The following is a 15,624-nucleotide window of genomic DNA, read 5'->3' as shown; positions in this document are numbered from 1 at the left end:
AATTACATGTGTGCCTCAAACAGCAAAGAACGTTCTTGCTTGGTAAATATTGGATTTTCCTGTGGCAAACTAGATTAACAGCTTAGCTTTAGGAAAGCCAAAATCATACCTTTATCACTGCATGTGGTGAGTTTTCGTGTTTTGCATTTATTGTGTCATTGTTCTGTGTTTACCCTTCAAGATAAGATGAGAGAAGCATGTAATACTTTATTCGAGATCTGATCCTCGTCCCAGGAGGTCCATTGGCTTAGGCCTTACTCGGAACATACTTGCAAGCCTGTATTACATGGCATGGTTGTGGTCATGGGACTCATCTTTCAGACCTCACACATACTAACAAGTGGCAAAGGGGCAGAAGAGCAACACAGTGAGGCTTTCTACGGTCTCACCAATATATGGGCTCAATTGAATATCCTTGCCACGAGCAGCTGCTACATGAGCAGAAATAGTTCAGCTTTTCCAGGAGGTCAGCAATAGAGCTGTGAAAAGAGCAGAGCATTACTGTCTTCTCATGACAGCACTGCTTTCACATCTTATTGCCTGTTCTGTGTCTGATCTGCAGGGGAAGACCTGCTGATGCCAGCAGCAAAGGTGAAGCCCAAGACAGAATTGTGATCTCAAGCAACGTGAATTCACTTAACTCCACCAAATGCAAATATGTTATTCTTAGTGGTAGTTACATAGATTAAGAATATAATAAGAATAGGCTGACTTAGTCTTCAGATTACCCACAACTCCAATCTTGCAAGGCTTTCAAAATTGAGCTCTGTGCTTTAGGTGTTATTTAGAAAAAATTATGTGCAGCTGTGACAACATCGACAGAGCTAAGGTGTATAACGCATACTATGTTACTGCAGGGCTAAGGACTCTTGAAGTCAGATTATAACAAATAGGTAAAAGAAGAAATGCTTTGTAAATGTCGTTTTTAGGTGTGTAGGATGTGCTGTTTAAAAAAGTTTCCTTGCCTGAGCCACAGAAGAACTCCTGCATGGAATACATGAGACGATGTGGAGGGGGCTCTGTGAGTTGGGCTGATGCTTGTTAATTTTGTGACTGTCATGGTGTGGTCACACGAGCCAGGCTTTCCAAATAGTGAGAAATACAAATTTGTTCTGGTTTAAGAAAAACAAAGTTTCTGCAAGTGGTATTATGGGATATAGAAATGCAAACTTCTACACCCACCATTTTGATGAGTAAGGCTTGCACCTTCACTTAAGCTGCTTGGGATGAAAATTATAACTGCTGTTAATCCTTCTGCTTCTGGGTGTATGCTGAATGCATCACAACATTAAATTCCTGAATATAGTGTAATACTGCAAAATATTAGTTCCTTACCCTGGGATTTTGCACCCTAACGCTGCCCTGAAATTTATGGCTTTGGTCATTCTAAAAGGCAGAAAGTAAATGAGATGGCCTGCTGCAATATAATTGCAAATATGTTCTTAGGCTTTCAAGTGAGTATGAAAACTGGATCGTTGCAAGATTTTTCTACAAGTTCTCTCTTTATCTTCTCCCTCCTTTCCCTCCATCTTTTAAGGAGCTTCCACCCAGAATTCCAATGCAGTGGAGCCAGAAAAGCAAGTTGACAGCACAGTGAAAATGGCTGGAGTTATAGCTGGGCTTCTGATGTTTGTTATTATTCTCTTAGGAGCAATGCTTACCATCAAGAGAAGGTAAGTTTCTGCTTTGCTTACATCTTGGACCTCCTGGCTAGAATGCTGCTGTTTCAATAGAACTCTAAATCTGGCAGACATAAATCATTCCATCTGTGTTACCGGGGGCAGCAGTGAATATATATTTATATAATACTACTTAGAAGTTGTGGTCACAGAAGAGATGGCTGTTCTGCTGGATATTTCATGAGCAACAAAAATATGGTTGTTACTCCTGAGAGTTAATGATCTAAGAGAAGGAACAGAAGATGAAAATGTTGCGGAGGCTTAGTATTCTTTGCAAGAATTAGATTTAGTTTATAGGGGGATAAAACTTAAAAAAAATAAAACGTGTCTGATAACAACATTTGTTCAAAGAGTTCATTTTATGTGATTTTCTGTGGACCATTTGCACTTCTACTTTGAAGAAGGCCATTGTAGCTGCTACTGTTTGAAGAGAGTAATACACTGATTCAGCAAATCACCTAGAGATTTTCATAAGGAGAGGATGTGTTTTGTATGTGGTTTTACCAGTTGTGTTTTTAAAGAGAGCTCTGCTTTTCATGAGTAATTTAATTCCAAAGGAAATGGGAGCTAGCCAGCCTGGCAGCCCCTTGTCTAGGGAGCATGCAGTGGGACCTGTGAGAGCGTTGAAGGTTCTTCTTGGCCTGCTGTAAGAAGTGAGACTTGGCAAAGTGAAACTGTTCCTTGGATATTTCTTTTTCTCAGTGATAGTTATGTGCTTCAATCACACAAAAATAGGAGGAGCAATTAAACCTAGACATGATCTTCTCTGTAATAAGGCAGAGGGCACATGCACTGACTCTGTGCTACGCATGTGGAGCGGAGGGCTGGGTTTGCAAAGGAACTCAGGAGGCTGGAGAAAAGAGCTATGGAAACCTTGTGAAGTCTAGCAAAGTCCTGCACTGTGGTATGGAGTAACCCCACTCAACCTACAGGTCTGCAGAAAGGAAGCTGGAGGTCTTGGAGGAGGAATGGAACAGAAATGAGCAGTGTGCACTTGGAGGCAGCTCAGTACATCCCAGGCATTGCAAGTATGAGGGTAGCCAACAGGTTGAGGCATGTGTTTATTCCCTTGTCACTGTTGAGGTTGCTGTGGATATGCATTGTCCAGTTCTTGCAGAATCTCAGCACGGTAACAAAGCTGACACACAGATCAGTTTAGAGGAGGGTTGCCAAAAGGAATTGGAAATTGGAAAATCTTTTTCTTTTAGAAATTCAAAAATTTGCCTTGGATGAATCCCTCAGGGCTGAGGGACTGTCTGTGGGTGGAACTGGTTTACGCAGGAGGTCAGGCTCAACGACTTTGCAGTAGCTTTTCCAAATCACGTCATTCTGTGATTCTGCAAAACTGATCACGTATGTATTGAGTGCTGTGAATTCCTGTTGACTCAGATGAAGGTTCTGAGTCCGTTTTTTGGTGTGTGTAAACGCATCAGATTTTGTGGACAAATGGGCGTGCGTTTTGTACTCATGCCTACTGCACATGTGCTCATTGTGAAGCCCAAATGGTGCAGCTGTCTCCGATTCCAGCCTCCCTGCAGCTTCTCTGGTCATAAAGAGAAAAAAAATTAAATGCTTTCAATTAAACAAACAAACTGAAAAAGAACTTCAAGAAGAATTGACCTGTGTTTCTGGTCTGTTTAATGTCCAGCTGTCATCCATTCCTGCTACCTTTCTAAATGCTCTTTAAGAAAAGCTGTACAACCTGAAAGGTAAAACTTAGGAGGAAACCCACCATGACGTATGGAGTGGTGCCACCTCTGAACATCCTGGTGTGTTCCACAAGCTATTGGGAGTTGATTACATCTTTTGTTTCTGCCCCACAGTGTGTTATTATTGTAAATTATGTGCATTACTGGGCAGAAAAGACCCAGAAAAGGATTTTCCATGATGACCAGGAATTTATTACCCGAGGACAGTCTTTGCTGTGGTGCAGTCTGCCAGCAGCTCAGTAAGAAGGGTGAAAATACCCTTATGAGCCTTATGCTTCCCTGTGCTGAAAGCAGACAGGCAGAGTCAGCAGGCAGCATCTCTTTGCCAACTCGCTGTTGCTTGCTGACTTACCCACTGGAATATGCACTGTAATAAGAAATAATCAGGCTCATCAACTTTCAAACCTTTTCCCTTTTAGAAGCTGTCACGGTGCATGGAAAGGTTCTGGAGGTGCGTGCTCTCCAGGTCTGTGCACCTGATAGAACTGCTGCTTGTGTCAGCCCTGCTGACCCCGGGGCAGCACCACTCACATCACACCGAGGTGTGGGGCTGAGCATGGACATGCACTCCTCAAAGATGAGCTGAAGGCTGTTGGGCTCATTTTGTTTGTAAACCACTGTGGATTGGGAGCAGATTTTATAAAGGGAAAGGCTGCTTTGGACCACAGATTAATCTGAAGTTCTGGAGCAGCACAGCTGAAAGCTTGTCTGAGAAAGCAGCTGAACAGCAACTGTCTTCTCTTTGTGTTTTACAAAGAGAAATGTTAGAAACCTAAGCTCTGGAGTTTGGTTTTTGCATTAACCTTACTTCAAAAGAGATCCCCCTTTCAGTTCATGGAGGCTAATGCCTCTGTGTACGAGACAGTTGTCTTGCAAAGCAACAATGCAGAAAAATAATTAGATACATTTGGGGCATTTTCTTCAAATGGAGCTGGCAAGTATCACAGTGGTGTTTGTTCGTGGAGCAGGACTTCATAGTTCATTGATAACAGACACAGCCATGATTTCCTGACTGAAGCTATGCAGTACAGAGCACTGGAAGGGGCTAGGAGGGGAGGAAGCACTAAGAGCAGGAAACTGGTTGGGCATTAGAGAGTAGACAGATCATCTGTGTTAAATATTTGTTTGTGTATGTGAGGTTCTCTTATAAATATGGCTGTCCTACAGCATTTAAAACCAAAATGACGTTTTCCTGGTTTTGGGGACCTGCTGGCTACACCAGTTTTGTTTTTGCAGCTCCAATATCATCATTTTTAAATTGCAATTCCTTTTAGCTTGTTAATTTGCAGCATGTGAGCTGGTGGTCATTTGCCTGCATGTATTGCTTTCTTTCGTGAACAGCTAGATATAGAATACCTTGAAGTACCTAATTTTTGTTGTATCAAGATATTACTGATAATATAAGGAGTTCATTCATTTGCACTTCATATAGGTTAAACATATTTGTGGGGGAGAGAATCTAGGACCAGTTAATAAAAATGCACTGAAACTAGAAAACCAAGGCATTTGCAAATCCTATTTCTGGAGGAAATACCCTTTGACTTTGCACCCCAGAAGGATTAGGTCCTGGTCAATTCCGATTTCATCTGGACAGCTTTAACTCCTCTGTAATCGTGACTTGCATTTCCCTGGAGTAAAGAGCGTGACTTTTCAGGCTTGTGCATCTGAGCAGACAAAGCCTCTACTGAACCCTTTAAGTATAAGACTGAATAAATTGGATCAGACAACCTGTCACGGGTGCACTGTAAATAAGTTCTTTAAAGTGCTGTTGGTAGCAAAAAAGGAGATTTGGGGCTGTATAGAGTGTAGGACTACTGGTTCCTTCTAGGAAACTCCAGTGCTTTATTCTGGATTAGGATTTAGGTTGTTATTTTGAACTAATACAATACAGTTCAAGAGTGTCTTGAGCAGAGTGTACCCATGCTGTAGGATGGAATCAGGATAGGGATATTTGAATGCTCAGGGACCCCAGAACCTCCTGGTTTCTTACTGAAGACAGATGATATGCAGGATCTTCAGGTTGTGTTGTACCTTCTAGGATCAAGTCATGTTTTTAGTGATCCATGGTTCAGATCAATTTTTACAGTTGGTCTTAACATAGTCCTTAGGAAGTCCTTATCTTTGGTTGCATATTGTTGGTGGATTGAAGCCAAAATTGTACGTCCAGTCCCAAAATATAATTGTCATTTTCTTTGCCTTCCTCTGTTTCTTGTCTTTAAGGAATAAATCTCTTCGAGCTTTCCTCTGCATCTTGAGGGATGCACAGCTTTTGAATGAGGACTGAGCCTTGAGTGATCGCACGTGTCCAATGGCTGTGGCATGAGAAAAGCAGAAAGTACAGCAAGATGTTCACAAGGGAGATTCCAGTTGGTAGTGCTGCAAGGAGCCTGGCCCTGGTGCAGCAGAAGAGTTTAATTAAGGAATATGTCAGGACATGTAGGGGGTTCAGCTGTATGGGCTTTCGTTTGCCACATCCTGGTGGCTTTCCCTTTGTTTGGAGGTTCAGAAGAGCTCAAACTTTCACAGTGTAGCTCAGTGGAATCAATACACCACAACTGATGCACTGCTATCACTCAGGGTTTCTGAGTTTCAGGGGACTCTGGCATTATGTTATAAATGTGCGCTCAGGTGTGATTTAGACTCAGTCATTCAGATAACTTGGAGTGTATCGGGAATCTGAATGTCAGGTTTATAGCAAGGGCCACCGCCAAACACAACTTGTCATTTTGGAGTAATCCTTTCCTACATCTGTAGTCGGCTGTCTTTGCCCAGAGGGAATCTCTTCATGGGACAACAGATTGTAAATATGTGAGGAAATGGGGCAAGTTGTATTTTTTAATGAGAGAAGAAATGCCAATTGTGCAAACAGTGGTACGTTCAGGAAGCGCACAGCAAAGAGAGTGGTCGTGGGCAGAGAACAGCCCTGCTGAATCTGGTTTCTGTGTGTACCTAGGGAATTTTACTCAGAACAACCATAAAAGTGAACACTTGAGTGCTGCATCTCTACTTGTCTGTATTTCCTTGTATTCGTAGTATCTTCAAGGATGGCGCTTTAAAGCTGTGTAAAGGGTTGCATTGTTTTTCCTTGCCTTGACCATGATAGCCACTTCTGATGCTGCCTCATGCCTTGCTGTACTAGCAAGGTACTTAATCTGTACTAGCACACCTGTTGTGCAGCAGCATTTTCTAAGTTCTTCTCCAGTTATAAAAGGGATGACATCACCTCTTCAGTCATGACTGATTGCCAGGACTCATTTTGTCTTGCTGTAGCAAAACGTTCTTTGTAGAAAAACGAACAGAAAAAGCTTAATCACACTGACGCAGAAAGCTAATACATCCCCCCAGTGATCATCTATAAATATGTAGTGATGCTTGAATTGTTAATGAACTATTTGCATTTTAGAGTTTGATGAAGCTTGATTTGTCATTGCACAATTTGTTCATTGTCTAAATATTCTGAAATTGAGATGTTTTTGCACTGCTACTTTCCTACTTGTTGTCATTCATATTGGTAGCTCTTACATAATCCTTCCCATTCCTAAAGTCTCAAAGCACTTCACAGGCAAAGGTAAGTATCATCGTCCATGTTGCTGACATGGTCAAGTTGAGGAAGAAATCGGTGAAGGGATTTGTTCATGGCGATGCAAGTCAGTAGCAGAAGTGAAAACACACCTGTGTTCTATCTCCAGCTCTGCGTCCATTCCCTGTGAACATACAGCTCCTGACAACAGTGCTGGGGAAAGTAGCTCAGTACCTGTGGTAGCACAAATACTTTGTATTTCCAAAAATAGCATCGAGTTCATATAAATCTAATTATGTGTTTTTCTTTCTTTTTCTCCATTTGGATATTTTGTTCGTCTGGCTGGCTGTCCATATTTAGAAGAAATGCATACTCCTACTCCTATTACTTGTAAGTACCTAGCAGCGGATGCTTCTTGAGACACTCACTGTGGTAATTTTGTGCTTTGTTGTATTCTTTTCTTTTACCACTTTTTTTTTTTTTTTTTAGCCATTGTGTTCAATCATGTCTTTCCAATAGATTGTGTTTTATTTTCTCTTTCACATTTATATATTTTCCCTGTTTCACCGTTTCAGCTGTAACTATGCAAACACGTAAATGTCCATAGATCTGTCCATTATAGTTTATAGTTCTTTAAATGTTAATGGATAAATGCAGAAGAACTGCACTTCTTAAAATTGTCCACCATACTCAGCCAGACTGCCAGGAAATTCACACCTCAAAGTCGTTGCTGGGAATTTCTCAAGCTTGCTTTAAGTGTTTTAAAATTGTAAGGTTTCTGGCAATGAGGACTTGAGATTGCCTCCACAAATATCCCTGTCTGTGGAGCTGCCAGGTTCTGAGTGTCAGTTCAGACCAGTGGATGATGAAGGACTTCAGATTTTCAGATCTAAATCACCTATGCCAACCTAATGACAATGCTGCATAATTAGGGCAGTTAAGGCTCTTGAAAATGCTTCGCACACCAGAACTTTCTGGGGCCATCTGTTGTCTAAAGATGGAGGAGCTGGAAAGTAATCAGGGCTGAGCTGGTTCTGCAATGATAACATGTGTCTGAGGATCAGGAGGAGGTGAGGACTGGATCAGTGATCTGAAGAAGGGGGTCTTGAAGTACAGAGCCTGGATGCCTTTGCTGTCACCAGAGAGTTGGAGGAGTTGGAGAAGACAACTTTTACTACCAAGAGAAACATGTCTCCTCTCCACCTCTCACAACCAGCAGCTGTATTGCCCTCACAAGCAGCAGCCTGCCCGACTTTTAGGGCTCTGACATAGACAAAATAGTTGAAAGGGCCACATCTGCTTTGCTAATTCCTCCCAGCCTGCCACCCTTTTCCTTCACCTGTTCCTACTGCTCATCTTTATGTTATGACTTTGTCCTGTGGACACATCTGAAAGATGTTCAGTAAGTCAGTGGAATGAATGTGCTTAAACTTCATTTTAGTGAAGTTGACTGATTTTCCATGGGAGTTTGAGTTACATCTTAAGATCAGGGCAAAGGATTTAAGAGTAGAATCCCTGTTCAGCTGTAGAGTCATTTTGCTTCTTGATGACCTATCAGAAAATAATGAGTAGAAAAACCTTCATGGCTTGCTATGTTTGCAAGAAACCAAAAGACACCCTGTTGAGACTTGCCTTTACCCAGCTAAATAATTGTAAATGGAAGATAACTCTATTTTCTCTAGGCTCCACGCTAGTTAACCACAAATAGAACTTGACCATTAATGGAAAGATTTCAAGAAAAGCTTAACTTAAAGTCAGGGACAGTTTTAGCAGGTAGATGCTGCCAACTCGTTGCATTTATTGCTACAACCTTTCTTCTTCAGTGCATTTCCCCTGAACATCAGGAAAGTTCCATCTTCACTGCTTTACATTGTTATATTGCCTGAAAAATGCATTCCCTGTTTTACCCATACAATTTCATCTTCTTCCTGCAGGCAGTATGTGGTCAAAATATTCCCTACTTTTATTGTATTTTGAGATTTACGCATTTAAAAGCATAAGTCAACTTCTCAGCCCTAAATGACCCATTTTTGCAGCTGCACCACAGAGTTGTTTTAAGTAGTCAGCTGAGGATTATTCTGTACAGAGAAAATAAGGGTATTGGTAAGCAGTCTCTTTGCTGTCTTTCAGTGGCTTCTGTGAATCAATATACCAGTACTTTTCTTCTTGGGGAACAGGAGAGTGACTTGAGAAAAGTGAAGAGACAGAACTGTGCAGGTCACCAAAGCCTGAGGTTGCAGTGAACTTCAGCAGTAGCAAAAGCAAGTGGTGATGGGCTGCAGAGGTGTAATAAAGCAGTTGTGCACCATGCAGTATATCACAGTAGAGGAGAGCCTGAGGTGTCACCAGGCAAGCTTTTGTGTTTGTAGCAACTCCCTGTAGCACCGAATGGGGATTTGAAGTCAAGATGCAGAAATCATAGAACTCCAATGCACCCTAAACAGAGAGCTTGCTCTTAGCTCAGTGCTTACGCTGTCTAAGGCACCACATCAAGCATGACCTCTGTTAGCTGGAACGTCTCAGTGGTAGAGGTAACGCTCAAATAGTCCTTGCACAATTAGCAATTGTTAGCCAAAGCCAATAGAAATTGCTACAGCCTCTTATGAACAGAAAGGTTTGATTTCAGTTTATTTGATGTGTTGCGAAAATAAGAGCAGGGATATGTATACATATAGATTTTAAAAATAAAATTGGTTTCTATGCTATGACCTTGTATGAATGTTTTAGTCCTGAAGCAAAATTGAATTGAGTTAGCAGTATTGAAAAACATGTTCTCAAATAGATCTATTGGCATACCTTTAAATACAACCACACAGACTACACTGTTCTATTTTTGGTTTCAGTTTCTGGGCTTCAAAGCTGTGCTTCCTGGAGTAATTCTCATCTGCTTTCAGATAATTCCTTTCAACTTTTTGTCATCTGCTGTACAGACATTTCTTCTTCTTAGGGACCAAAATCTTCGAACTCAACTCTTATTCTTAATGGGGAATATCTGTTAAAGGCACTGACATTTATACCATGAGAAACTGATTCTTGCAGACATGGGCCATAAGGGCTGTGGTAGTTTCTAGGCTGAGTTCTGCCCAATTAGCTGTGAGGTTTTTTGTATGGCAACACTCCATTTATAAGCTTCCTGCAATGTGTGGGAACAGGTATTAATCAGGTATTACTGTGGTTGAAAGAGAAGGCCATGAAGATCTTTGAAACACCTGCAGTGGGAGATGCAAAGCCAGCAAAGCCCTATTCCTCACCTGTCATGCAGGATGACAGCATTTTGTGTACTTTACTTTACCCCTCCTTAGAAGTCAGCTGCAGAGAAAGGTCCTTGGGCAGAACCTCCTGTACCAGTGGTGCAAGTTAAGTCCTCCTGGTTTTGTAATGGGTGAGAAGGATGCAGAACTGTGAGTTCTGGACCAGATGTGCCCACTGCAGCCCTGCCACTGTGATGAGGCGCAGGCCTTTCGGGAGAAGCGTTCTGAAATGCTCTGTATTTACATCAGTACGAGCGTTGCCTAAGTTTTCTGTAGAATTGCCAGCTCTGACACATTGCATGCAAGTTTAATGACTGTAAGATCCGATGTACTGTGTAAGATAACAACCCATCCACCTCTGAAAGTTTTTGTTTCTTTGCTTAGACGAAGCTGTAAAACATGGGTGGCATTACAGCTGCTTTAAAGGGGATTTTGCATTCAGTGACAGACACCTCTTTTCTCACAGTCTTTTCCCCTGCAACGAGCCTTCTTGAGGATTTGTTATTTCCTCACCAGGAAAAAAAAACAAACAAACAAAAAAAAAGAAAAAAAAAAAACTGTTTTACCTTCTGTGGGTTTTTGTTTTTGCTTTTCAAATTGCTGTTTGGTTGGGGTTTGTTTGCTGTTGTTGTTTTTCCCTTCTGCTACGTTCAGTAATGGTTGCAGGCTGAGATTTAATCAAGAATGCTTTTAGACCAGAAAAATGTTTCTGGAAATGCAGAGATTCATATACGTGTTACCTGCCCTGCTGATGTTATTTATAAGAAGAGAGTGCTCAGTGGCCAGAGCATTACTTCCCTTCGCCCTCGATCCAGCAAGAGTAGTGAGGGCCCTGCTGCACACATGGAACCCCTTCAGCTCCCATTGTGATTGAAAGCAGACTTTAATTGCAGTGCTATCAGCTTGGAGCTTCTCTTCGTAGAAGAGATTCCATCCCAATAGTAAAGCTGAACGTATACTTGCATTTTTCTGAACTAACAGAATTTGTGCTGAATTTATTTCCACCACATGTGGGACATTTGAAAGGAAATAAAATAACTCTATTTATGGGCATACTTCTGTATATATAATATCTACATGCCTATATTTCATGTATTTCCTGTGATGGTGGGATCTGCCTGCACAGCTCAGCTTGCCAAATCAGAATGTTCGGGAGAAACTGTTTTTCTCATTAGATACTGGAAGAACAGTCATAAATCAGTGGCTATGCCAGTTAATTGAGAAAGTATGCGAGAGCTTGTTCAGAACATATCTGTTAGGTGAGTGCAAAGCCATAGAATATATTGGACAGTTTGGACCAATATATAATATGACTGCATGACTCTTATGTGCACCTACCTACTCCAAAATGGATATTGCTGTGACCAAAGGTACTCCAGAAAAGTGATTGATTTGCTCAAATAAAGCTTAGAGAGTGTATTCCTGCGTGTTTCCTGGTGCTGAGCTTGTGTATATGAGAGTAAAAAACATTCAGAGCATCCTTTGCCCTGTGCCTGCATTATAGCACTTTCCTCACGCTGGGCAGTGCTTGTTCTGGGAGCTGCAGTGGTGCAGCTGGGCCCTTGCTCATCATACAGCCTTTTCTTTGGGGAATTCTCTTCTGCTTCAGCAATAAACCTTCCCTGAGTTTGGCTTCACTGGCCCTGCTGTCCTCGCTAGCCAGTAAGTGTAGGGGTTGCCCTTGGGGAGACTGTGAGAACCAGTGAGCTACACTTAGAGCAGGACCTGCAACTGAGCTCTGGTCAGGGATGCTCATTTAGAGATGGAGATCGCAGTGCGGAGTGCTGGGCTGGGGAGGAGGAGCCACCGTCCAGGCTGTAAAAGGCTGCACTGCTTTACCTCCATCAGCCTGTGGAGCTGCAGCCTCTAGGGAGATCTCCCAGTTCATCTGACTGATGGGCAGCCTCTGCTCTGTTCAGGTTTTCCTGAGTCTCAAATGAACAGCCTTTCCTGTCATTGAGTCCATCACTTTTTTTCACAGTGCTGTAGACCAGGAGAAGAACTTCCTTGTGGTATCCTCTCCTATGTTTGAAGGTGTCAGCTCTTTGTCTTTGCTCTGGGTGAAAGAGCCATACTTCTTTTGGCCTTTTCTTGTAGATGGTGTTTTCCAGATTTACCTTCCTTGTTCTGTTTTGGTGTATGTTCCTTTGGTACACATCCTTTTCAAGTGCAGAACTGGATGCTGTACTGCAGCGGAGCCTTTATCACCACTCAGAGCAAAAGGATTACCTGTGTCCTGCAGACTGCAGAGCCATCTATAATCCCCACCTTCTTTTTGCACAGAAATGGGGCTTCTCCTTCGAGTTGAGCTTATGACCTATTACAGATCTAGGGAGCGAAGATCCTTTTCCATAGATCAGCTGGTTCACCAGTGCTCCCGGTAGGGTGTTGGCATGGTTGATCTCTGCCTTAATTTGTGCAGATTTCATGTTAAATAACGTGTGTACTCCTAGCAGGCTGCTGCACACAAATATCTACTCGGAATTGTGTTTTGTAGCTTTCTTAAATTGCTTATTGGAAATGAGGGCAATATGCAATTTTTGTCTGTAGGAGGAAATTTCATGTTTAAGTTACATGATCTATACCTAATGTCTAAATTACCTGTGCATGCAAATCCACACTATAGTATATATAATCCATCCTTGTGAAACATCTAAAATTAAATCTGTCAACGTACGTGTACAAGAGCTTTTTAGGAGTGGCAGTTACAGATTTAACATTCATGCATGTAAAATTGACATAAAAATTTAAGTAAGAGCTGCTTTTAAAAATATAATCCTTGAAGTTTACCCAAGCCTTTGCAAAACTGGAATCTGATCCTATGAATACTTTGAGCTGAAAATATTCCTTGAGGTTTCTGATTAGTGCTCATGGTAGTGGATGCTTTTGACTTGATACTAAATTTGTATTCCTGGATTGTTAAACTGGAAGTCCCTCAGTTTTAATTTAGCGTTTCAGCATTTTATATTCTCTGATGAGCAGAAGTTTCAAAAATAGCTAAACCAAATCTCCATCGTATTTTTTTTCTGAATTTGCACTTAGTTCAGGTTCACTGCTAACAGCTCTTGTCCTTGCTTTAGTTGGGTTAGCTTCAACTGCCTGATTATGCAGCTGGTTTCATTCTTTTTGTTCTGCTTTGAGCATCTTTCTGTCTCATCACTCCTGTGTGTGTATTGTGCCCATAAACATCATCTCTTCATTTATGAATCCTCTTGAACTGAAAAGGGCAACCCAGTAAACCCCATCCATGGATTCTCGTGTTCTTCCTGGCACTTTCTCCTTACACTTGAATGTAAAACCGCCACTAATATCGCCCCATTCACATTTTGACATTTTCATCTCTTCACCCCGTGTTGATTGTATCAGACTCTTCTTCCAAGTATCTGCCCAGTCCTTTATTTCTTCCCCTTTTCAACTGCATAATGCAGGAGACAGAAAGTGTCTCCTCTGTGCCTGGTGACAGCCCGTGCTGGTTGCACGCCGGAGGCAGCCTGAGCCGGCCCATGATTGACACTAATGCACTGATAGCAGTTTCCTCGGGATGCTGGCATTGTGCTGTTTGGGGGAAGCTGGTCAGTACGGAGAACAGGAGCCGTGTCACTGATGCTGCCTGTCAGTGATTCACAGAGATCTCTTCAAGTGCCCTATTTTTGGAAACAGCGTTTTCAGATAAATGTTTTTCCGATTCCAGAGGCATTTTGACATGCTGGCAAATAAACCTTTACCTTGCCATGGGTTTAAGTTGCATCCCTAGCGTTCTAGAAAGTACTAGTCATTTGATTTTATAATCCTTTCTATGAATTATAAAGATGGCAAGGGCCAAATAGGCTTAGTCCTGTGCTGCCACTCTATCCAGACATGTAACTGAGTCAGAAAAGGCACATTTAGAAACCAGGAGCCCCTTGATGTGTCTGGCAAGCTTAGCTCTGAAATCCTCAAAAGAGATCTGTCTTCCTTTTCCCTCTAAATTTAGATGAAGAATTTTTACATCCTTGGAGGAGAGAGGGAGGAAGGTGGGAACGTATAACACCGCGCTGAAAGCCGATTGTAGCGCTGTCGGATGCCCAACACTTTTCTGTGTGGCTTCTCCCACGCGCTCCCCCTGCGCTTGCAGCAGCCTCCGCTGGTGAGCAGCCTGCGCAGGAGGCTGCCGCCTGCGGGTCCTAGGTCAAGAACCTTAAACTCATCTCACCTTTTCTTTTTAGGCATTCAAGCCAATGTTTTAGGGGCCTCTCTGTCTTCTACAGGACCAGGTAGAACTGCTTTGCCATAGGGCTTTTGTAAGCAGGCCTTTGGGGTCTCACGGGTTTGGGTTTGGGGTGATTTTGTCCCTGTGCAGAAAGTGGTATTGCTTGCCTACTGATAGAAACGGAGCTCGCCGGCTCTTTGTAGCTTGTTGGCATTTCTGAAAGGAAACCAAGCAATGGGACTTAGGGGTAATTACGGCCACAAATATTTTAATCTGGATTTAATAAGGAAGTCACCCTTTTTGACTCGCTATTTTTAAACATCAGTAGTGGTAGTGTGTAATGGCTCACCCCAGCAGTCCAGAGTGCTTGTTATTAAGGACTTGTGCATTTTGGATTAGTGCTTCCCACTGAGAAATTTTAATTCCTGTTGCCAAAGAATTCACATAGCCGTGTATGATTAGCAAATCTAAAGGATTAAAATAACCGCATAGCAGGGTTAATACGCTCCCAAACTATTGTTGTTACCTCAGGGACAACAGCACAAAACAAGGAGGCCCATGGTTAATAAATCTGGCTGTGTTAGCATCGCTGTGTGCTGGAAGCAAAGCTTTTAACATCATTAAATGCCAGCTTTTTGCTTCAGCATCCAAGGCCGGTTCCTCTGTTTGCATCTTTATCTACAGAAGTGGATATCATGGAGATTTTGTGAGATCTAAGTATGCACTCTATAATTATGTCTCCAATTGGAATGGCTGTGGGCTGGAATTGAAAGCACGAGCAGCACAAGGCTGAACTGACTAAGCAGATGAGAGAGATGCATTTGTTCACAAGTTTCCAGCAGACATTGGACATTTCTCCACAAATTTTTGCTCTCCTGGTCTGGATTCAGCAGCTTGCCTTAAGATAGCCGCTCCTCACTGAGATGAGCCGAAGGCTTCAGTTCTCTTTGAGCCCTTCATGCCAATGGATGTGGCTGGCCCAGCTGCCCCACTGCAGGAGGGCTGGGGCTCAGCTGTATGCCAGGACCTGCCTGTAAATGCCACTGACAAGCGCTGTGAATAAATAAGCCTGTTGCAAGCAATATCCTTTTAAGAGCCTAATGAAGTTTAAAAGATGGGGAGTACTTACCATAAGCATGTCGTTTCAGTGAAGAAAAACCTCTTTGCAAAATGATTTAGTTGTTAGGATTTTTTTTTCTTTCATTTAAGAGGGGAAAGAGAAAACTGAAACTCCTACTTACAGTAATCTGTTTTTCTCCCTTTTATTTTGTTTTAT

The 15,624-nt window shown here is 42.2% G+C and overlaps 1 protein-coding gene across 1 annotated transcript in view; it reads left to right on the top strand.

The window, feature by feature from the left end:
- Positions 1 to 15,624, top strand: part of PTPRT (protein tyrosine phosphatase receptor type T) — a 305,115-nt gene that overhangs the window by 240,960 nt on the left and 48,531 nt on the right. Inside the window, exons 13-15 of the mRNA XM_042834507.1 lie at positions 1,538 to 1,673; positions 7,269 to 7,298; positions 14,365 to 14,412. Coding sequence (XP_042690441.1) covers positions 1,538 to 1,673; positions 7,269 to 7,298; positions 14,365 to 14,412 — 214 coding nt within the window. The remainder of the gene's footprint in view (positions 1 to 1,537; positions 1,674 to 7,268; positions 7,299 to 14,364; positions 14,413 to 15,624) is intronic.

This window comes from Centrocercus urophasianus, unplaced genomic scaffold (assembly GCF_019232065.1).
Source record: "Centrocercus urophasianus isolate 14NV4802_14NV808 unplaced genomic scaffold, USGS_Curo_1.0 seq_47, whole genome shotgun sequence".
Lineage (NCBI taxonomy): Eukaryota > Metazoa > Chordata > Aves > Galliformes > Phasianidae > Centrocercus > Centrocercus urophasianus.
The sequence above is the reverse complement of the archived record's forward strand: the minus strand, read 5'-3'. Positions and strand labels throughout refer to the sequence as shown.